At 35.4% G+C, this 25,708-nt stretch overlaps 1 protein-coding gene and 1 pseudogene across 1 annotated transcript; both read right to left on the bottom strand.

Moving 5' to 3' along the window:
- Positions 1 to 537: 537 nt before the first annotated feature.
- On the bottom strand, positions 538 to 1,935 carry LOC138239260 (olfactory receptor 52D1-like; annotated as a pseudogene).
- A 4,710-nt stretch (positions 1,936 to 6,645) lies between these two features.
- On the bottom strand, positions 6,646 to 7,323 carry LOC107076682 (olfactory receptor 52N4-like). Its single transcript, XM_015341252.2, has one exon. It carries the CDS (start codon positions 7,321 to 7,323, stop codon positions 6,646 to 6,648), a length of 678 nt encoding a protein of 225 aa, XP_015196738.2.
- Between the last annotated feature and the right edge of the window lie 18,385 nt (positions 7,324 to 25,708).

Here is a 25,708-nt window from a genome sequence, read left to right as displayed (position 1 = left end):
AAAATCCTGCCCCCCCCCAAAAAAAAACTGCAAATTTCATTTAAAAACACACACAACACTTTGGGCACAAAAAACATAATAGGGATCATTTATTGATTTGTATGTTGATTTCTGTCTTGAAGTCACTTGTAGGCAAGAATTCTAATGCATCTTGACAGATATCAGGGGCAGGAAAAAAGACAAGAACAAGATTGACAGTTTATGAAAACTAGAATGGAAAAAAATGTTAATAATACTACTAAACTAGATTAGAGAATGGAAGACAGAATTTCAAAGATATTGTGTTTAAAACAAGAACTGATTTATAAAAATAGCCTAGAAACATTTAAACTAAATAAATGAATAAATTAATTGTGAAAATATGAATAGAAAAATATATTTAGTTCCAGAAAAAGGATACAATGAATTACAAAAATGTGCCAGAATAGATTTCCCAAATTCAGTGTAAGATATCATAAGAAATCTAAAGAACCAAGGTTTCAGCTGCACCAACTGGACAGTTATGGATTTTTTTCTGAAATTTCTTCTGAAGCGTTTTTACATCATTCTTGAAACAAAAATGTTTTTTCTGCTCTTGCCCTCAGATTCTCCAATAGAATTTGTTTTTATTCCATAGAAGATTTTCATGGTCCTTCTTCTTATCTCCTGCAATTTAATTCCATAAATGATAGGATTTAAAAGAGGAGGCAGCAGAACAGGGTTTATTGACATCATAGTGCGAACCAAATGGGGCATATTACCGAGGTCAAAACGATGTTGAAGAATTTCAAAAAACGAGGCTAAGCTGTAGTTTGTGAAGCTCAGTAAATGAGGGGTGCAGGTCCGTAGAGCTTTAGCACGAGCTTCCTTTGAAAATTTCAGACACACTGCCAGGATTCTGACATATGAGTAGATGATCACAGTGAATGGAAGACACATAACAATAACTGTGACAAAGAGTCCAAAGGCACTGTTAACAGACACATTTGAACATGACAGCCTGACAACTGACCAATTATCACAGTAGACTTTGTCTATTATAAACCCACAGAGAGGCAACTGAACCGTTAGAACAACATGTATCAACATAATACAAGCTGGGTACATATATACAGACACTAAAAGCTGAGTCACTTTTAATGGGGTCATAATGCTGTTATACATCAATGGATGACATATGGACACATATCGATCATACGCCATCAAGGCCAAAATTGAAACTCAATGATCCATATGTATGTGTGCAAAATATCTGAATCATGCACCCAGCTCTAGATATGGAGGGTGTTTCTGACAAGAGGTTAGCCAAGATATTGGGATAAAATGCTGTGCTGCCATACAGCCCATTCAGGGACAAGTTACAAATAAATATATACATGGGTTCATGGAGTTTTCTTTCTCTAGCAATTGTTGTTATAAGAACTGTGTTTACAAATACAATACAAAAATAAGTCAATAGGGTAACTGTGAAATACAAATACTTAATGTTTCCTTTAGCTTCATAAGCAGTGAAAAGGAATACTGTCACAGGGGTTGAATTCTGCATAGTAAGTGTCTTCTCAGTGTTCTGGAAAGCACCTAAGAAACACATTGTGAAATATATATGAATATATTGTTTAACGGCATTTTAACTTTGGATGTTATCTTCAAAAGTACTGTTAACATACTATCATCTCTGTTCAATCACAGTTCTCCCTACAACTGTTGTCTTCATAGTATTTCAATACCTCCATCCATCCATTTTCACAATCAGATGAAGGGCCCTTTTTCCCAGAAGCCAAATAACCTACCTGTGTATTTTTGCACAGTGGGAGGAACTGGAGCACCAGGAGGAAACACATGCAAACACATGAAGGACATACAAACTCAACACAGACAGCACATCAGATCTGGAATTGAGCCCAAGGTCCCATTCCTGTGTTACTGTGCTTCAATACCAACATCATTCTGTGTCATTTTCACTGCTGCTACTGTATCACTTTCTAATTAGCAAAAACTAATGTGATTTGAATGTATTTTAATTAAAAGCTGTATTCAGTATATTTTAACATTTCCTAGTACTGTGATAAAAAATCAGTACCTTCTTAGATTGTATTGCTCTGTCTTCATTAGGAGAATTTCCTGTCTAAAGGAGAAGAACTGTTAACATGGAAGAATAAAAAACCTTCATTACTAATCATTGTTGGTGAAAGAATTTACCCAATGATGACCTGAAGCTGAATTGAACAGAGAATTAAAACACTTGGTGTTTATTATTCTCCTAGTACATATCAGCATGGAGTATTTAAAACTACACGAAACATTTACTGTAATTAGTTACTGTATAGTGTCAAAAATTCTTCTTTGTTTCTAACACAAATAAGCATTTAACTGTTATGTTAAATAATTAAGGACTTGTTTGGGAACACTGAGTTTAATCTGATTTTTTTTTAATAATGATATACTAAAAATAATTCTAGATTTTACATTACTATATTGTCCTATTAAATATATAATCTGATTTTCAATAGTATCAATGTTGATTGCTGCAATCATACATACCTTTAAATTCTTACCATGAGCAGTGATTTAGGATGGGTCTGTGCTAAAGAAGATACCACTTTCTATTGAGTTTTATACTCTATCCTCCTCTGTAGGGAATGGATAGGCTTTTTCTCTCTAACAACTCCCGTGTGTGAATATGATAACTGAAGTTTGAAACAAAGAAAAATCTGCTCTAGGGTACATTGGGAGTCTCAGGGGCTTGGCATACAACAGCCTTGTAAAATGATATGTCACAGGAACACCATGGCATTGTAAATAGAAAATACATGCTGTGTTTTAATATACAAAGCCCTTATGTAATTTCTCTCAATGAGACAATTGTTGAAGATCCAATGAGCACTGAAACACAGATCTTCCCTAACATACAGTACCACACATGTATCTCTGTAAAATAAAAGGCTGATTTTAAATAATTTAAGATTAAGATTTTTGACATACTGTATTAGAATATATAATAATGAAAGATACTCAGTGACATGTTCTTAATATAACATTGATATAGTATATTGTATGCAGTAAAAGATATTGTGAGAGATTCTGTCCTTTAGGGGAAACACTATACTGAATTCCAGATTCATTGCTCATAATGATACCATGGATTTGCATAGTCTGGTCTTCTTAAATTCAATTATTGTAGCAATTTCTTATTCCTCCCCCTGATCTGCTTTGGAGTGGGACTGTTGGTGTTTGATGGCTGCTGTGTGTTGCCCAGGTGTATGCTGCACCTCAGTTCTGGAGAAGTGGATAGGTCCCCTCCTATGTCGAAATCGCTTTCACATCCTTTGGAAAGAATGGTGTAGCAAACACTGTAGAAACAGAAAATTTAATTTAAAACGATTTAGCTAAAATTCATTATTTGGGCAAACAGCTGGCATATACGGACAAGCATTGCTGCCACCAAGAACAAAACATCTCCCCCTTATTTCATAATTACGAGATACAGTAGCAATGCTTACATCGGTGTACGGTATGTACAACCTGTTATGTTGTGCACTGAATGCATGTAGAAGCTACCGCGAACTTGGCTGGCACTTTTGGTATAATGATTGTGTCAATGTCCAGCATTGCAGAATTTGTACAGATTTACTTCCGACTGGGGTTTAGTCATAATGAAGTCTTGCACTTTTTAGCAAATATGAAAAGAATCATTACAAGCATGAGGACCAGTTTGTGGGATTCAGAGATCAAAACAATGATGGTTCGGTTATGAACAGTTATACAGTACGTGCAATCACTTCGACTGCTTAAAACTGTAAATCCACACGTATTGATATAGGTATTAAAGGGATAAGTTAAAGCTTTATTCCATGCTGAAAAGAGAAGAAAATAAACAATGTTTTGGCTGTGAGGTCTTGTGTTTCTTTTTTTCTTTTTTTTTCTTTTTCTTTTCAGCATGGAATAAACCTTTAACTTGCAGCCTACACATGCTGCTTGCTACTTGATATAGGTATTATATGACAATTGTGCTATCGCATGATCACATAAAGTATGTGAGAATTACTATAATAATTCCTTATCTGGTAATTATGAGATAAGGGAGAGGATTTTTCTTTTCCTTGTTGGCAGCAATGTGCTTCCATAGGCATATTTACAGTACGTACAGTATCTGGCAGTATATGCAGTCATATTTAATAGCACAGAATTTTAGTCAAACGATATTAGGTTAACATTGCATAATGCAATAGTGAGTCCTCATGAAATAGTTGAGAAAATCCCTTGGAATTCTAGTGCAATGAATAATAGCAAATTAATGACAAGGGAGGGTACTTTGAGAAGTGATACCTGGAATTGTGCCCCTGGACAAAACCACTATATTCCTTTTAAGGCCTGTTCCTATCTGGAAAATGTGAAATTGTTTTGGGACAGTGTTTTTAATTGGTGGAGCGAACCCTCGGAGCTCCATTTTACATTGAACAATGTATCGATTCCTTTCCCCTAAAAGTTTTGTTATTTGTTTTAAGTAAACAGCTTAGAAATATAGAACATAAATGTAGAAAACAGACGACTTGAAGAAAACCCTAAAGACTAGCCATGTCGGGTTTTATGCAGTCTTGCAAATATTCAACTAGCTCCAGGAGTTCTTTTTAAGGCACATAAACCACACTTTTATTACAACACTGCAATATTTACAATCAATATATATATTTTTTTTTTGGTGTGCTTCTCATTCATTCTATGTGAATTGTTTTTCAGCTATTTTATTCATGTTTTATTTTTGAAACACTTCTGGGTCATTGTGTATCTCTCCGCAAGCAGTTATAACATCAGTAATTTTGATCAAGTGTAGCTTGTAATTTATGTAATTTATTATCATTATTTAATCATATAGAATATGTTTTCAGTGCAATGGAAAATGAAACTTTCTATTAAATAAATGATCAATTTATGTTTTTCCCTAAATTCAGGAACTATGGGATCAGGAAATGTAGAGGCTAAGGAGGTTGTGTTATAGAACAAATAATCCTATTGTGAAATAAAGCAAAACATATACCTATACTACATCCCATTGAAAAGTAAAACATATTGTACAGTATGTGCTTCTACTCGGTCACTGGACTGATGAACACCCTGCCTTTTTTTTAATAGCCACATTAAAAAAGCCTGTTTTTTTTTCATGAAAAAACAACAGTATACATGTGGATATACTACTGCACATGATAGGTATTGTTTATTGATATGTATGTTGTATGAAACTGATTTGTGTAGTGAAGGGCAGGGTGATGAGAAAAGGAAAGCAAGCCTGTGAAAACTATGTCATCTAGTTCATCTGTGCCCCATACTTAATTGAGAAGTGAACAGATACTCTACAGTATGTGCTTCCAGTCAATTTATTGATGAGCTGCACTAAAAGAAAGCCTCTTCCAAGTTTATGATGGACACCCCAAAAACTGCAAATAAAACATTATATATGATTGTGACATTTGTAAATTCCGTGAAGCTACATATGTGTAAAAATAACACTTTTAACAACTGATGCAAAATATATTACCTGAGTCAGATACCTAATTGAGAAGTGGAAACATACTTAATTTTACTGATGAACTGCACAAGAAGAAGTCAGCAGCCATATCACCCTGCAACTCACAACTGGCAACCCACTGAAGCAAAGCAGGTGTGAGCCTGGTCAATACCTGGATGGGAGACCAGGGAAAAAATAAGGTTGCTACTGTGGTCTGTGTAGTTTGACTGGGACACTATACTCTAAAAAAACATAGTTTAGATGAGATGAGACTAAAAATTCCTGGGTGTTATCCCGGCATCCTAGCCAAATTTCCCATTTGCCTTTGCTGATCATGGCCTCCTAATAATTCCCATCTATAAATTGGCTTCATCGCTCTGTTCTCCTCCCCGCTGATAGCTGATGTGTGCTGAGTGTAATGTGCACACTATGGCTGCTGTCACATCATCCAGGTGGGGCTGCACATTGCTGGTGGAGAAGAGCCCCCATTACCTATAACATGCTTTGAGAGGAGTGTCCAGAAAATCGCTGTATAAAATGTAAGGGGTTATTATTTTTAAGAAGCAAAACTCTTCAAGTATTATAATATGCATATTAAAAAAGACCACCCCAGAAAACTGCATTTTCATTAAAGAAAAAAATGCTACACATGGGTAGGCCTTATTCATTAGCATAAATGAACTGATTTCTGTTGTCTAAAGGTCACATGTAGGAATCAGACACATCTTGTCAGATGTCAGTGGAAGGAAGATAAGAACAGGAAAGAAAATTTATGAGAATTAGAACTGGTAAGGATACATAGGCTAGACTAAAGAATGGAGGACAGCTATTCAAAGATATTCTGTTTGAAAAAAAATAATGGATTAAAACAAAAAATAGCACAGAAGCCATTAAACTTACTGAATAGATGAACTGTGAAAATCCAAAGAGAAACAAAACAATACACTGATAGTATTGAATTATTTAGTTCCAGCAAAAGAGAACAGTCAATCACATAAGAGATAAGAAGAGGTTTCCCCAACTAATTGTACAACAACATACTGAGGTCTGAAGAACTAAGGTGTCTTCATTGTAATATGACAAACTGGTGAATTACAGAACAGTATTTTTCACTGAAGTTTCTGCTGAACGTGTTTTTACTTCATACTTGAAAGACACATGGTTTACTGCTTTACACTTGCAGGTACTCCAACAGAACTTGTATTTCTTCCAAAGAACATTTTTATGGTCCTTCTTCTTATCTCCTGCAATTTAGCTCCGTAGATGATAGGATTTAAAAGTGGAGGCAGCAGAAAAGGGTTTATTGACATCATACTGCGAACTAAATGGGGCATATTACCAAGGTCAAAACGATGTTGAAGAATTTCAAAAAACGAGGCTAAGCTGTAGTTTGTGAAGCTCAGTAAATGAGGGGTGCAGGTCCGTAGAGCTTTAGCACGAGCTTCCTTTGTAGATTTCAGACACACTGCCAGGATTCTGACATATGAGTAGATGATCACAGTGAATGGAAGACACATAACAATAACTGTGACAAAGAGTCCAAAGGCACTGTTAACAGACACATTTGAACATGACAGCCTGACAACTGACCAATTATCACAGTAGACTTTGTCTATTATAAACCCACAGAGAGGCAACTGAACCGTTAGAACAACATGTATCAACATAATACAAGCTGGGTACATATATACAGACACTAAAAGCTGAGTCACTTTTAATGGGGTCATAATGCTGTTATACATCAATGGATGACATATGGACACATATCGATCATACGCCATCAAGGCCAAAATTGAATACTCAAATGCTCCATATGTATGTGTGCAAAATATCTGAATCATGCACCCAGCTCTAGATATGGAGGGTGTTTCTGACAAGAGGTTAGCCAAGATATTGGGATAAAATGCTGTGCTGCCATACAGCCCATTCAGGGACAAGTTACAAATAAATATGTACATGGGTTCATGGAGTTTTCTTTCTCTAGCAATTGTTGTTATAAGAACTGTGTTTACAAAGACAATCAAAAGATATATCAGTAGGGTGACCGAGAAGTACAAATACTTAATGTTGCCTTTAGCTTCATAAGAATTAAAAAGGAATACTGTCACAGGGGTTGAATTCTGCATAGTAAGTGTCTTCTTGGTTTTCTGACGTCACCTAGAAAGCCAATTGTGAAAGTTTTCTCAATATACTGCTTTTAAGCATTTCAACATTAGAAGTTATATTAACAATCATAGTAAACATACTAGTTTAAAACTTTCTAAAACAGTAAAAAAAAATTCCATTGGGTTTCAATACTTTCTGAAAACCTTTTATAGAGAAAGTACTGTACCTGCTTTAGTTCTGTATTTTTCTGTATTTCCAACATTGACATGTTTATATATTTTATCTATGTGCATGCCACCGTGTCTCTGAATTATTTTAGAAATGTCTTTTTCACAGCTGCTACTGTACCACTTTCTAATTAACAAAAAGTAATGTCATTGTAATGTGTTTTAATAGGACATTTAAAGCTGACATACTTCAAATTCACATACCGTATATTTTAATATCTCCTTGCACTGAGACATCAAAACTGAATACCTTCTTAGATAACGTCCTGCTCTGTCCTCATTAAGAGAATTCCCTGTCTAAAGGAGAAGAACTGTTAACATGGGAACAATAAACACAATGTTAAATTTCAAAACTAAATATTGGTGAGAGAATTTCCCCAGTGACAACCTGGAGCTGAACAGAGATTTAAAACTCCTCGTGTTTATTGTTCTCCTAGACCATTACAATGCAAACAATGTAAAAAGTACACAGAACATATCCTGTAAATACCTGCAGTGTTCCTTATTCCACTTAAGTTCAAACACAATTCAGCCTTTACAAGTCTTTACAATAGTAAAGGATTGGTTAGGAAACAGCCTTTAATAGAACGTTTATAGCTGACATACATCAGATTCACATATATTTTAATATAGATAAGATCATTTTATTGGCCATATACAATTTCTTGCATTAGGAATTTGTCTTTTTGCATACCCCAGCTTGCTCTCCATGAGACACACAGACAGGGAGAGAAGCTTGGGGTCAGAGCACAGGGTCAGCCATTGTACAGCACCCCTGGAGCAGTTGGGGTTAAGGGCCTTGCCCAGGGGCCCAACGGAGTAGGATTCCTCTGGCAGGTGTGGGATTTGAACCAGCAACCTTCCAGCCACAGGCGCAGATCCTGAGCCACAGTGCCACCACTCTGCCCTTTTTTTTTAATAAGAAAAAAATATCTCCTTGCACTGTGACATAAAAACTGAACACCTTCTTAGTTTATGTCCTATATCTGTTCTCATTAAGACAATTCACTGTCTAAATGAGTAGCGCTGTTAACATGGGAAAAGGAAACAATGTTAAAATGTTATAACTAATTATTAGTGAAAGAATTTCCCTGGAGATGACCTTGAGCTGTGTTGAACAGACATTTAAAACTCCAGGTATTTTTATATTCCTAGGCTCTTACAACAAGAAGTATGTAAAAATATAGTACATATAAAAAACAGAACATATCCTGTAAATACCATTATTCTACTTTATTTCAAACATAATTAAGCATTACAAGTTATTTTAAAGGGGTAAGCACTGGTTAGGAAAAAGTAAAGTTTTAAAAGTGAAATACAACAAATAATAATTATAGACTTTACATTACTATATACCTGATTGAATATTTAATCTAATTTACCAAGAGTATCACCTCTGATTTCTGCTCTCAGTACATACCTTAAAATTCTTAGCATGAGCAGTGATCCAGGATGAGTCTGTTCTAAAGAAGATACCACTTTCCACTGAGTTTTATGCTCTATCCTCATCTGTAGGGAATGGATGGATTTGTTCTACTGTAACAACTCCCATGTGTGAAAGGTAACTGGAGTTTTCCAGTTTCGAGTAATACTTTGAGATACAAGGGTTATCTGCCATAGTATAGATTAGGCAGTCTCAGGAGCCTGGCATGCAGCTCCCTTGTAAAACTATATGTCACAGGTACACCATGGCAAATCAATACGTACTGTGTTATAATTTACACAGCCCTTATGTCATTTCTCCGTGTGGGACAAATACTGAACGTAAAATGACAATGAAACTGATTTTTCTTAATTAAACTCATGTCCCTCTGCAACATAAGAAAGTTCATTTCGAATACTTCAAGATTAAACTTATATTTACTGTATTTGACATATGCTATTGTGAGTGGCACATTGCCGCAGTGGTTAGCATTGTTGCCTTGCAGTGCTGAGTCGCTGTGTTCAAATCGGGATCTGGGGTGTTATCTGGAAGGAGTTTGTATGTTCTCCCCATTTCCGTGTGGGTTTCCTCTGGGGGCTTCAGATTCCACCCACAGTCCAAAAACATACTGTTGGGTGAATTGGTTTCTGGGAAGTCTGGTGCTGGTATGAGTGTGTGCATATCCATGTTTGTGTCTTGTGTGTCTGCCCAGAGGTGGACTGGCATCTCATCCAGGATGTATCTGTCAGAGTTTCCACGCACTCGCCACCACAGTCCAATGTGATGATCTGAGCTTCACCTTTCGCTTCATGTTTGTCTCAGTACTTGTAACTACAGAGTCGGGGGTAGTTAATGGAGAAGGTGATGTCTAGAAATGGAAGATTAGTGGAAAAAATCTTAATATTTGTGACACATTTCCATTTCAATGGATTTTTACTCTTAATTCAGTTGCATTCCAGCAGAGATATTGCATGAGAGCTCATTGAATGGAAGACCTGCGGTCCCAGATAAGATTGTCCACAGGAGAAGATGGCAGAAGCGCGCCGGGTCCCTTGTGCAGTTCAGGAGACACTGTTTTCAAGTGGCAGTGTCTGTACTCTCGCATGTGCAGTCACTTAAAAACCCACCGTTAACAACTGACCCAAACATATCACCCTGGATACTTAATTAAGAAGTCAGCATACTGTATATGTGTTTTTACTCAGTCATTGAACTGCAAAAGAAGAAACAGGATAATGATACACGTTAAATTATCATGCTTCCCGGAAACTGCAAATTTAATTAAAAAAACAATACACATTGTAAACAAACTTCATGTTAGGGATCATTTATTGATGTTATTTAAAATGGATTTCTATAGTTTTGAAGTCGCATGCCAGCAAGGATTCTTTGATGTCACGGCCAAAAGACAAGAACATGAAAGAAAGTTTATGAAAACTAGAATGGGAAAAGATAGACATAAACTAGACAGCATTACAAAGATATTCTGCTTGAAACAACAGATTTAAATGAAAACAGTCTAAAAGACATTGAACTAAATTAATTGTAAAAATATGAAGATAAAAAAGGCACTTTATTCATACCTGTACAATGATGGTATTACATTATATAATATTTAGTTCCACCAAAATAGAACAATGAACGACAAAAGGGACAGAACAGATTTCCCAGCTCATTTTTAAATATACAGTATACGAAGTCTGAAGAGCCAAGGTGTCATCACTGCACCACAACCAACTAGTGAGTTATGGACTTTAATTCTTTTTTAAAATTTTACAAAACTGTTTTTACTTCATACTTGAAATACAAATGGGTTTCTGCTTATTTCCCATAGATTCTCCAATATAATTTGTTTTTCTTCTATAGAACATTTTCATGGTCCTTTGTCTTATCTCCTGTAATTTAACTCCATAGATGATAGGATTTAAAAGAGGAGGAAGTAGAACTGGATTTATTGACATCATAATGCGAACCACATGGGGTATATTACTAAGTTCAAAACGATGTTGAAGAACTTCAAAAAACGTGGCAATGCTGTAGTTTGTGAAGCTCAGCAAATGAGGGGTACAGGTCTGTAGAGCTTTAGCACGAGCTTCCTTTGTAGATCTCAGACACACTGCCAGGATTCTGACATAAGAGTAGAAGATCACAGCGACTGGAACACCCATCAGAAGGCCCGTGACCAGGAGACCAAAAATATTATTAACAGACACATCTGAACATGCCAGCCTGACAACTGACCAGTTATCACAGTACACTTTTTCTATTATAAACCCACAGAGAGGCAACCGAACCGTTAGAACAAGATGTATCAACATAATAAAAATGGGGTACATATATACAAACACTATAAGCTGAGTCACTACTGATGGGGTCATAATGCAATTATACCTCAATGGATGACATATAGACACATATCGATCGTACGCCATCAGGGCCAAAATCGAATATTCAAATGATGCACATGTATGTATGAAAAATATCTGAGTCAAGCAGCCAGTTCTGGATATGGAGGGTGCTTCTGACAAGAGGTTAGCCAAGATAATAGGATAAAATGCTGTGCTACCATACACCCCATTCAGGGACAAGTTACAAATAAATATATACATGGGTTCATGGAGTTTTCTTTCTCTAGCAATTGTTGTTATGAGAACTGTATTTACAAAGACAATCAAAATATAAGTCAACAAGGTTAACGTGAAATACAAATACTTAATATTGCCTTTGGCTTCATAAGCGGTGAAAAGGAATACTGTCACAGGGGTTGAATTCTGCATGGTGTCTTCTTGATTTTCTGAAATCACATTGGAAACAAATGATTAAATATTTATGAGTTGTTTTATTATTATTTTTATAAGCAATTATCTTATAAAAAACATACACAATATCATAAAAGGTTCCAGTACCTTCACTGTAGAGTTTTTATTCCATATGAGGATTCCTTCACTAAAACTATTTCTTTCTTCCATTTAAAAGCATGCTTTCTGAAAAACAAACCACGAATGTAGTGTAGTTATGAGTGTTTACATTTTAAATCATTTTTAAGCAAAGAGCATACTTTGATAAGCATTGCATACTGTATTGTATTTAACAAAGCACCGTCAAATGTTATTATCTCTCAGAAACAAGGTAGTGAAAGGAGAAGGAGTTAGAAAAGTCACAGTTTTAATATGCATGTAGACACTTTTGTTTCTAATAGCTAGAGTGTGAGGCATACAATAATGCTACTCTTTTATTTACTAATAAGAGTGATTTTTTGTAACATACTGTACAGCAAATACTCATTTTAACTTGTATGAATCACTAAGAATTATACATTTGATATGATCTCTTCAATGATCATCTCTGAGAAGCAAGCCAAAGGAGCAGACAAAGACAAAGTTGTGAGAGAGGACTTCTCAGTGTTGTTATGCAGGTAATCGCATTATGGTGATGAAGTTCCTTCTGTCGGAGTGCTTTCACAGCCCTGTTCTGAGTACAGGCAGCTATGTCTCTAAATCAGTCTTGTACATTTTCTGTGTTTATCACAGCTGATAATTCTAATTAGCAACATCATTTTAATGTAATCATTTAATTTAAATGATTGAAGCTAAAACATTCCAAAAAATGTAAATATTTCATATATTCTAATATATTTTAGAACTGTGACAATAAACATTTTCTTAGTTTAGGAGCTGTTCTCCTGATTATGAGAATTTTTTGCAGCTTTGATGAAAAAGACCCCGTAATAGAGAAATATAAAATATGATATGAACATGGGATACTAACTAATTATGTAACAAAATCCTCAGTGATGCCCTAGTGAACAGAAATGTAAAACCCCTGGGTTACTCTTGTAGTCCTCTAAATATTTTGTAACACGAAGCCTGCTGATATAATATAAATGACTGCAGTGTTTTATATTGTGCTTTGTTTCAAACACAAAATTAAGGATTAGCTATCTTAAACATTTCATTTTAAGTTTTTTGATGAAAAATATAATAATGATAATCATAAGCTATCTATAACCATATCAAATTATTTAATAACTATTTCATATGCAACACTGTTCAACAACTGTTGTACTACATACCTCAGAACTCTCTTTGTCTGTGGCTCAGGGAGGGTCTGTAGTAATGGAGAATACGCTGACTTCTGTGCTTTATGCTGTATCCTTGCCCTTACGGAACTGATGAGTTTGTTCTATTCTAATGATTCCCATGTGAATGTGTGTTAATTGGAGTTTATTCCAGCCATTTCAGGTGCAGGCATTCAAAATTAAAAAAAAAATGTTGCAGTTTCAAGTGGGCTTTGTCTTTGGACTGTTATATTAATATATACAGTATACTGATCGTGAACATGCTTTAGAATTGACAGGATAGTATACTAAACTATTGTGATTCTATGGTAAAGTGTGCACAGCACAGTAAATGTACCTTAAAACCTTGATCTTTGTGGAGACACATCATGGTAATTGTATTAGATCATCTTTTTTATATTCTCAAAGTTATACTGTTGGTGGTATTTCCATTCACTTGCCTTTTAATTCTATTCAAATATCACTTCTAATGGCTAATTCATGCAATAGGGTTTATACTGAGAAAAGCACTGTTAGTCTGCCTGCAGCTGAGCTGAGGTCCACTTGGGGAAGAAAAAAGAGAGGAAACAGTGGCTGATTGTATTGAAAGACACACATTTCATTGTATTTCATTGTGTTTCTAAAATATTTAATATATTTTATATATATATATTATATATCATCTAAATATATATAAATATATGGGCCTGCCCATGAAGACAAGGCTGAGAGGGTCACCCTTGTCTCCATGAGGAATGAGTTAGGGGTGCTGAGCAGACAAGATCTTCTCTTGTATCGACAGGATACAAATGGACAAGTAATAATAGGTTTATTCCAGGCTGAAAAGAGAAGAAAGAAAACACTACGTTTCAGCCATGGAGCCTTGTTCAGGTGTGTGGCTTCAGGCTTCTTCACACCTGAAGAAGGCTCCACGGCCGAAATGTAGTGTTTTCTTTCTTCTCTTTTCAGCCTGGAATAAACCAATTACTCGTTCCTTTACAGCCTACGCATGCTGACGCAGCTGCCCACCTGAGCTACTATAATAAAAATGGGGTACATACTGTATATACAAACACTATAAGCTGAGTCACTACTGATGGGGTCATAATGTACAGTAATTATACCTCAGTGGATGACGTATAGACACATATCGATCGTACTGTACGCCATCAGGGCCAAAAACTGAATATTCAAATTATCCATATGTGCATATAAAAAATATCTGAGTCAAGCAGCCAGTTCTAGATATGGAGGGGGTTTCTGACAAAAGGTTAGCTAAGATATTGGGATAAAATGCTGTGCTACCATATACCGCATTCAGGGATAAATTACAAATAAATATGTACATGGGTTCATGGAGTTATCTTTCTCTAGCAATTGTTGTTATAAGAACTGTATTTACAAAGACAATCAAAATATAAGTCAACAAGGTTAATGTGAAATCCAAATACTTAATGTTGCCTTTGACAAGATCTTGTTGGGTAGGAGAGTGGACTAACCCTGACCTGAAGGTCTGTTTAGGATACCACCTTTTATGGTATTAGAGACTGTCGGGAGATTATGGGAAACAGAGATCTAGATTTCAAACATGGATTGAAACCAGCTCCATGTGAGCAGTTGTACGTACATACAAATACATGTTGATTGACACAAATGCATTGCTACAATTTGTAAAAAAATATTTGTTTTCATTTTTATTTAACATCCTGTTATACAATAATAATCATACATTAAATACACAATAAAACATGAAAGAATGACACTGTTCATAAAAATTCCGAGTGTTAAACCAAGTTCCTGGTCATGCCACTCTGGATTTGTACAATATGCCTCCTTAAAAGTGTCCCCAAAATTCACCTGGAAGAGCAGTTTCTTACTTTCCCTCCTGATCAGCTTTGTAATGAGGCTGTTGTGCATTACCAAGATGCTGCACTTCACTGGTGGGTCAGTGGATGGGTTCCCTCCCATATTTAAAACACTGGGATAACATGGGATAAAAAATGCTATATAAATGCAAGTAAATAGTATAATTCCAAAGCCTATTTAGTCAATATCCAGTTTAGGTGGTGCAGTACTGAAAGCTGGAATCTTTGATTGAAACACAACAATGTAAAAAGCAGGCATCACTGTCATTGTGGCTGCCCTAGTACTTACCAATCAATAAGCACCTACAGTAACAAAACCTTTGCCAGTCAGCATTATTGCAATTTGAATATCTCCTTTCAGAGATTCAAGGTTTTTTCCAGTGTCTTGGTTTCAAGAACACAATAAGAATATAGTTATTTAGTAGGAGTGAGATGTGCTTTAGTTTTGGATGTAGTGTGTTCCCTCTGTTTATAAAATACTTTAGGATCATTATAAAAGGATGATGTTATATGTAGACAAGGAATAAAAATAATTATTAAGAAAGTTAACATCAAATGGACACAACACAGGTATGTAAGACAGGCCTAAGGTTTACTGTTCAAACATTTCTCTAGCACAAACGTAAAAAATCTGAAGGGTGAAAGTTTCCCCACTGTATTTTTGTATTTTTAAGTATTTGAAAGACTCAAGATTTTCTCTTTATTTCTCACAGAAACTGAATTGTTTTTTCTTCTAAATAGAATTTTAATGGTTGCTTTTCTTATCTCTTGTAATTTAACTCCATAGATAATGGGGTTTAAAATAGGAGGGAAAAAAACACAATCTATAGATGCTAAAACTCTCAAAATATAGGGCACATTCGTTAAATCAACACGGTGTTGAAGAACTTCAAAAAATGTGGCGATGCAGTAGTTTGTGAAGCTCAGTAAATGAGGGGTACAGGTCTGTAGAGCTTTAGCACGAGCTTCCTTTGTAGATCTCAGACACACTGCCAGGATTCTGATATAGGAGTAGATGATGACAGTTACCGGAAGACACATAACAATAACCGTCACAAGCAGGCCAAAGGCACTATTAACAGACACATCTGAGCATGCCAGCCTGACAACAGACCAGTTATCACAGTACACTTTTTCTATTATAAACCCACAGAGAGGCAACCGAATTGTTAGAATTAAATGTATAAGTATAATACAAATGGGATACATATATACAAACATTAAAAGCTGAGTCACTTTTAATGGGGTTATAATGCTGTTGTATCTCAATGGAAGACATATAGACACATATCGGTCATATGCCATCAGAGCCAAAACTGAATATTCAAAGGATGCATAAGTGTGCATGAAAAATACCTGAATTAAGCAGCCAATTCTAGATATGGAGGGGGTTTCTGACAAGAGATTTGCTAAACAGTTAGGATAAAATGCTGTGCTTCCATATACCCCATTCAAGGTCAAGTTACAAATAAATATGTACATGGGCTCATGGAGCCTTTTCTCCCTCGCAATTGCTGTTATAATAACAGTATTTGAAATGACGATTAAAAGATAGCTGAATAGGGTGGCAGCAAAATACAAATACCTAATACTTCCACTAGCTTCATAACTATTAAAAAGAAACATAGTCACTGGGGTTGAATTATTCATTGTTGATGTATTCTGTAATTTCTTGTGGCACCTGGAAAACAATTTACAAAACATTTGTGTTTATATTGCTTTTTAACTATTCATATTAGCATGTACTATATTTGCAATACAACTGTAAATGAAAGAATATTATACATGCATTATTGTAAAATAATATATATGCTCAATATAATTTTATTTCTACAAAATGTCAAGGTAAATTGTTTTTTGACTATTACATTTAAATACCCACTTTACTTTTAAAGTATTTACAGGATACTTTGTGTTGTTAATATTAAACATATTGATCAATTGATATGCATGTCTTGCAAATTTTAAACAGCACAGTGTAATTGTCAGGATGCAACAAATAGGAGAAAGCAGACTGATAAATCAATTTGTTATATAATGTACAGTATGTCTTAATGTAACAGTTTTTTTCTTGTCTATTACAGTTCACTAGTGAGGCATATTTTTTTATCTCCGTAAAATACGCAATACACGGCACAGCAATTTGAGTGGTTGCAAGATTCTTATTGTTGGTAGCTCAGCCAGTGAAAGAGCTCTCTCAAACTGCACAATGGGCTCTAGGACCTATATAATCCTGTTTCAAGGTCATGTCACTACCAAGGCGTGACTGAGATTCTTCAAGCTGCAGGACCCAATGAGCAGAGCATTGTCATTGTGCGAAAGGGCAACTTTTAGATGTTAGTGAAACAATGACTTGTGAAACTTTAGTGGGTTAGGAACCCACTGGGATGAAATGACACCAGTGAGACAGGCATCACTCTTCCAAGCATCACCAATTCTTATATCAGGAACTGTGGGGTCAGCAACATGTCAAATACCATATGACTCTGACAAGGAAGCACATTGGAGGAAGTCACGTTTGTCTTCATTCTCTCCATGCATTAAAGGCATTTCAACCTATTTCCAATTTTACTGTGTAGCCTCTCAGGTTAGGAATGATCACCTCAGAATAAGAAGTGGAAGAGCTTGAAAAAAAGGCAAAGTCCTGACTCTAATGTTATTTGGTCATATCATGGTGTTGGAGATCTGCCTGCATGTCTTCATAGCCCTACTGCAGGCATCTGTGTCTCTGAATGAAGCAGTATGTTTTCAGTCTGATCACACTTACTTCTGTATGGCTTTCTGATTAGCAAACCACAGGTTATTTTAAAATACTCCAATGCAAAGATTGCAGAAAACATTTAATATTCTTTACCACAATGAAGAAGAAAAATAAAAGACAAACTTCCTTGCTTAGATCCAGCTCTGTTATGGTTATGCGGTTTCACTGCCTAAATCATAAGAGTCTTTAACAGAAGAATAGGAAACATGACATCAACTCGCATTACTAATTATCACCCAGTGGAGCTGAATTGAATGGACATTAAAATTCTGACAAATTTGGACATTGATATTCTGAATTTTGCTAATATTTTGCAACATGAAGTATGCAAGATACAGTAATTCCAAATTAAAATATTCCAATTCATTTGGAAAGCCAAAAAATAACTTTAATAAGGAATTAATTATTTGTTATATAAGTAATTATATACATAGACAATAAATTACAATATAGCTGTTTTAACATCTTATATAATTTACCAATAATACCATTACTGATTGCTGTTGTCATACATACCTGAAAATGTCAGTCATGCACAGTGACTCAGAATGGGCCTAAAGAAAATGCTACCTTCTTCTCTGTTTTATACTGTATCTTCATGCTTGGGGAATTAATGTTTTTTTTTCTGAAATTTCTAATTAATCCCATGCGTGAAGATGTTAATTAGAGTTTGATCTTACAATTCTAACGAACCCTATCTGTGGAGATAGGGTTGTGTCTTTGGGACCTGGCATGTCGATCTACATCCCTATCTGACTTGTAACATTAACCAGAAAATTTTGTTTAATACCTGAATTTAGAGAATAGGGTATCAGAACATGGTGATGTAATAGTAAAACTTTAAAACCTTCAGACAAATGACTGACATTAAATCATTTGTACTGTGCAACACAGGAATTAGAACCTGAAATGTGATTATTAATATATATTTTTGCTGTATTTGCATTTGCACCATACACGTTCATTTACTTCTAAACAGGCAGTCAGTAATCTTAGAAGTGATAAGTAAAATGAGTTACTGTATATGCATAAATGACTTCTCACTTTCAAAGCAAAAAATAAATAAATAACGAAAATAAAATAAAAATTCCAGATTGCATCAGCATTTAAATCAGACACTGTGGAAAACATGAATGAATTTAGATGGGCAAAATTAGACTTAATGAGTCTCATAATTAGTTTAATGTACCTGTATGAAATAATAGTCATTCTCCAGCTTTTAAAATTGTTTCTGTGAGATTCCTTGGTCAGGTAGTGAAGTACGTGGAAAGACTGATCTCTTTTGACACAGGAGCTTTCAAAGCAAGTCAGGGTACAGAACCAATGCCCAAGACCATTAACATTTGTTAGAGCACGGTGAAATAGTAGTGGAAGATATTCAGAGGTGCAAGATGCCTGGACACCACCTGAGCAGCCAGGCAAGGAGGAATCTGGTGAGGGACACCACCATGAGGCCAGCAGCATCTTAGAGTGGTACAGACTGCAGAGGCTGAAATGTGAGTAAAGGTCATGGGCCACCAATGTCCCAGTCACTCCACAAAGGAGGCTTGTATTTAATGAAAGAAGCAACACCCAGAATCGCATATGGTGTTTACAACCAGGTACCTAAGGAGAAAAGCAAACATAACTGAAGATATTTGGTGTAAATATAAAGAATCACAACATATCCAAATCCAAACTAGTGCACCACTAGTCAAATCATCCTGGCTATAAAATATGGGGGTGGTAGCATTTTGTTATAATGCTGTTATATAGCTGTGATAAGCTTGTCAAGACTGATCGGAACATGTAGCAAGATATTGACAAATTTTAGGAAAAAACCTGCTTTAATGTAAAACTGGAACAAAAACCTGGAACAAAAATGTATGTAAACCTGGAACAAAAATGTATGTTTAAACGGGAGAATGTTAGCCTAAAATTAAGAAAGAGCACCTCCTTCAGTGGCCAAGTAAAAGTGTTGAATCTTTGGAAAGAATTTGAACTGTTGCTCATAAGTGATTTCCAAGCAAGACAAAAAAAGCTTGAGCAAATTCACAAGTAAATTGGGCATCTATTGCACCAATTAAGTGAGTAAATTTCTACCAAAGATATTCCACAAAATATTAAATTCAACAATCTGAATATGTGTGCAATCTATCTATTTCTATGCTTCCATATAATATGCTTTTATTATATAGAACATTTTCATGGCCCTTTGTCTTATCTCCTGTAATTTAACTCCATAGATGATAGGATTTAAAAGAGGAGGAAGTAGAACTGGATTTATTGACATCATAATACGAACCACATGGGGTATATTACTAAGTTCAAAACGATGTTGAAGAACTTCAAAAAACGTGGCAATGCTGTAGTTTGTGAAGCTCAGTAAATGAGGGGTACAGGTCTGTAGAGCTTTAGCACGAGCTTCCTTTGTAGATCTCAGACACACTGCCAGGATTCTGACATAAGAGTAGAAGATCACAGCGACTGGAACACCCATCAGAAGTCCCGTGACCAGGAGACCAAAAATATTATTAACAGACACATCTGAACATGCCAGCCTGACAACTGACCAGTTATCACAGTACACTTTTTCTATTATAAACCCACAGAGAGGCAACCGAACCGTTAGAACAAGATGTATCAACATAATAAAAATGGGGTACATATATACAAACACTATAAGCTGAGTCACTACTGATGGGGTCATAATGCAATTATACCTCAATGGATGACATATAGACACATATCGATCATACGCCATCAGGGCCAAAATCGAATATTCAAATGATCCATATGTATGTGTGCAAAATATCTGAGTCAAGCAGCCAGTTCTAGATATGGAGGGGGTTTCTGACAAGAGGTTAGCCAAGATATTGGGATAAAATGCTGTGCTACCATACACCCCATTCAGGGATAAGTTACAAATAAATATAAACATGGGTTCATGGAGTTTTCTTTCTCTAGCAATTGTTGTTATGAGAACTGTATTTACAAAGACAATCAAAATATAAGTCAACAAGGTTAACGTGAAATACAAATACTTAATATTGCCTTTGGCTTCATAAGCGGTGAAAAGGAATACTGTCACAGGGGTTAAATTCTGCATGGTGTCTTCTTGATTTTCTGAAAGCACATTGGAAACAAATGATTAAATATTTATGAGTTGTTTTATTATTACTTTTATAAGCAATTATCTTTAAAAAACCTCAAACACAGTATCTTAAAAGATTCCAATACCTTCATTGTAGAGTTTTTATTTCATATGAGAATTCCTTCACTAAAACTATTTCTTTCTTTCATTTAAAAGCATGCTTTCTGAAAAACAAACCACGAATGTAGTGTAGTTATGAGTGTTTACATTTTAAATCATTTTTAAGCAAAGAGCATACTTTGATAAGCATTGTATACTGTATTGTATTTCACAAAACACAGTCAAGTGTTATTATCTCTCAGAAACAAGGTAGTGAAAGGAGAGGGGTAAATATATTTCAGATGCTAGTTGTCAAGTCACAGTTTTAATATGCATGTAGACACTTGTTTCTTATAGCTAAAGTGTGAGGCATACAATAATGCTACTCTTTTATTTACTAATAAGAGTTATTTTTGTAACACACAACAAATACTCATTTTAACCTGTTTGAATCACTTAGAATGTTGATATGGTTTATACAGTAGACTGGTTTCCTTTGTTATGGTATGTTGTGGCACAGGACTCAGATTACAGAAGCATCAGTGTGAGTTGCATCACTACTCCATTTAGTGCTGCTCTCCCCTCAGGCATTGTTGGAACAGCTACTGTACTTATCAAATAACTCAGAGCTCTAACAGGGAGGCATATTGGAGGAGCATGTGTTGAGTCCTCATTCTCTCCATGCAGTACAGCAGTTGTAGCCTTAAGCCATTTCTTGCAACAGCTAGGGCTTCCTATGTGGAGGGCTTGGAATTTGATTAAGCTAGTTATTCATTATTTACTGGGAAAAACACTCTCTTCAATGATCATCTCTGAGAAGCAAGCCAAAGGAGCAGACAAAGACAAAGTTGTGAGAGAGGACTTCTCAGTGTTGTTATGCAGGTAATCATGTTATGGTGATGAAGTTCCTTCTGTCGGAGTGCTTTCACAGCCCTGTTCTGAGTATAGGCAGCTACAGTACAGTATGTCTCTAAATCAGTCTTGTACATTTTCAGTGTTTATCACAGCTGATAATTCTAATTAGCAACATAATTTTAATGTAATCATTTAATTTAAATGATTGAAGTTAAAACATTCGAAAACATGTAAATATTTCATATGTTCTAATATATTTTAGAACTGTGACAATAAACATCTTCTTAGTTTAGGACATGTTCTCCTGGTTATGAGAATTTTCTGCAGCTTTAATGAAAAAGAGAAATATACAAAATATGATATGAAGATGGGATACTAACTAATTCTGTAACAAAATCCCCAGTGATGCCCTAGAGATGTACTGAACAGAAATGTAAAACCCCTGTATTACTCTTGTAGTCCTTTTAATATTTTGTTACACGAAGCCTGCTGAAATAATATAAATTACTGCAATGTTTTATATTGTGCTTTCTTTCAAATGCCAGATTTAGGATTGGCTATCTTAAACAACATTTTCAAGGATTACATTTCACTTTAAGTTTTTTGATGAAAACTATAATAATGATAATCATAAGCTATCTATTACCATATTAAATTATTTAATAACTATTTCATATTCAACACTATTCGAGAACTGTTGTCATACATACCTCAGAACTCTCTTTGTCCGTGGCTCAGGGAGGGTCTGTAGTAATGGAGAATACGCTGACTTCTGTGCTTTATACTGTATACTTGCCCTTAGGGAACTGATGGGTTTGTTCTAGTCTAATGATTCCCATGTGTGAAGATGTTAATTTGAGTTTATTCCAGCCATTTCAGGTGCAGGCATTCAAAATTAAAAAAAAATGTTGCAATTGCAAGTGGGCTTTGTCATTGGACTGTTATATTAATATATATAGTTTATTGATAGTGAACATGCTCTAGAATTGACAGGATAGTATACTAAACTATTGTGATTCTATGGTAAAGTGTGCACAGCACAGTAAATGTACCTTAAAACCTTGATCTTTGTGGAGACACATCATGGTAATGGTATTAGATCATCTTTTTTATATTCTCAAAGTTATACTATTGGTGGTATTTCCGCACACTTGCCTTTTAATTCTATTCAAATATCACTTCTAATGGCTAATTCATGCAATAGGGTTTATACTGAGAAAAGCACTGTTAGTCTGCCTGCAGCTGATCTGAGGTCCACTTGGGGAAGAAAAAAGAGAGGAAACAGTGGCTGATTGTATTGAAAGACACGCATATCATTGTATTTCATTGTGTTTCTAAAATATTTAATATATATTTTATATATATATTATATATAATATAAACATATATAAATATATGGGCCTACCGATTAAGACAATGCTGAGAGGATCACCCTTGTCTCCATGAGGAATGAGTTAGGGGTGCTGAGCAGACAAGATCTTCTCTTGTATCGACAGGATACAAATGGACAAGTAATAATAGGTTTATTCCAGGCTGAAAAGAGAAGAAAGAAAACACTACGTTTCAGCCGTGGAGCCTTGTTCAGGTGTGTGGCTTCAGGTTTCAGGAATATGTTGAAAACTTATAGAAGCATGAAGTATGTAAAAATGACATTAAAATAAACAAAACCTCTCAGTATCATTCCGTGAAAAGCTTTTTATTGAAAGTAAATGTCATGTAAAATGTAATTTTAGCTCCTCTCATATAATAGCAGAAATACATTTGCTTATTTCTCTCCAGTACCTGTTAGAAAGACTAGGTTGTGATTGGACCTGGCTGCCTCTAACCCAAGGGAGTATAGAAGAGACAGGGATTACCTCTGGATAGTATTGTAGATCATCATTCCAGATCTTCAATGATGCCTGACACTATACGTGGTAAAATACAGTCTACCACAGGAGTTCCAAATTTAGCTCATGCGGTGTGCTTTAGCAGGTATTTTAGATATCTTATTAGACCTTATTAATATTTATTCAAGACTATGCTGTAGTTGGAAAGTTATCTACTTAGAAACCTTTTTCCAGTTTTCCAGTGTTGGGCACAGCTAATATAAAATTCTTAGATATTTTTTTATAAATTAAAAGGTGTATTAACTCATATACAATACATGTAGTTATAAATTGGCTCCTTAGATTAAATATATCTGCAAAAAAGAAAACTAAGATTTGGCATACCTGAGTAATCAGTTTACAGTTTGAAAGACACACCTGCTGTATGCATATATAATAGAACAAGTAATAGGTTTATTCCATGCTGAATAAATATTTTCAGCATGGAATAAACCTACTACTTGTTTTTTTGCAGCCTACACATGCTGACGCAGCTACCCACTTGAAGTACTTCAACCTACATATATAGTAGTACTTGAAAGAAAAGATGAATGCTTTATGATTCTGTGGTCGAAACTGTCCAGAGCAGTGTGTTTGCAAGCGACACATCAGGAGCATGAATGTATTAGCAAGTCCAAGGAGTAATTTGTAGGAATCAATTTATAGATTACATTTGTGTAATGATCCTTTCAGAAGGGTAAACCTGGCCATTGGAAAGCCATTAACAGTATGAAGCAGCATTACCACTGACTCCAGTAAGTATCACTTTCTAGCCTGATCTCAGGCTTGATCATTACTGGAATGTGAAATTTCTAAGCAACCAGAATGCTGTTGTAAGGTGCTTGCCCCTCTGCTCCAGAATTTCTAAGACAATGCCCCAGTATGATGACTGTGCTATATGAAACACCACGCTTTGGATGAGGTCTGCCTGGTCATTGAATGGGTCATGGTACTATCTATAAGAGCAGGGATGGTAAATTTAGTTATTTTGCTTATTGCTGCTCTGGGTTTGCACAATCTGGACTCCCTGAAATTCCCCTTAGATTCAACTGGCTAAGACGTTTCTCTGTGCTTGTCCATCTGGTCTACTGGTTTATAATGGCTGCAACACACCACAAGAATTAAACATATTTTCTAGCCAAAAGTGTACTATTCAGAGTGTGCAAAAATGTACACTAGACACATATTTTCCCACCTCCCTGCCTGCATCTGATGACTGAGTTACTTTTTGTGAATTATTATCACTTCATATGTGAAATACACATGACCTTCTGTTTGATTCCCACTGGTGGCTCAACATGATTTCCTTTTCTTCCAAAGAACATTTTCATGGTCCTCCTTCTTATCTCTTGCAATTTCACTCCATAGATGATAGGATTTAAAACAGGAGGAAGCAACACACAATCTATAGATGCTAAAATTCGTAAAATATGAGGCACATTTGTTAAATCAACACGATGCTGAATAACTTCAAAAAATGCAGCAATGCTGTAGTTTGTGAAGCTCAGTAAATGAGGGGTGCAGGTCTGTAGAGCTTTAGCACGAGCTTCCTTTGTAGATTTCAAACACACTGCCAAGATTCTGACATAAGAGTACAAAACAACAAGAAACGGTACACATATAAGAAGACTTATGACAATCAAACCGAAGGCACTATTAATAGACACATCTGAACATGATAACCTGACAACTGACCAGTTATCACAATAGACTTTTTCTATTATAAACCCACAGAGAGGCAACCGAATAGTTAGAATTAGATGTATAAGCATAATAAGAATGGGGTACATATATACAAACACTAAAAGCTGAATGATCTTTGACGGGGTCATAATGCTGTTGTACATAAGTGGATGACATATGGACAAATATCGGTCATACGCCATCAGGGC

This window comes from Lepisosteus oculatus, chromosome 5 (assembly GCF_040954835.1).
Source record: "Lepisosteus oculatus isolate fLepOcu1 chromosome 5, fLepOcu1.hap2, whole genome shotgun sequence".
Classification (NCBI taxonomy): domain Eukaryota; kingdom Metazoa; phylum Chordata; class Actinopteri; order Semionotiformes; family Lepisosteidae; genus Lepisosteus; species Lepisosteus oculatus.
Note: the sequence above shows the minus strand (reverse complement) of the source record. Positions and strands in the feature narration are given on the sequence as shown.

What these genes read in the sequence shown, in the direction of transcription:
- LOC107076682 (XM_015341252.2), bottom strand. Translation starts at nt 7,323, where the DNA reads ATGATTCAGATATTTTGCACACATACATATGGAGCATTTGAGTATTCA.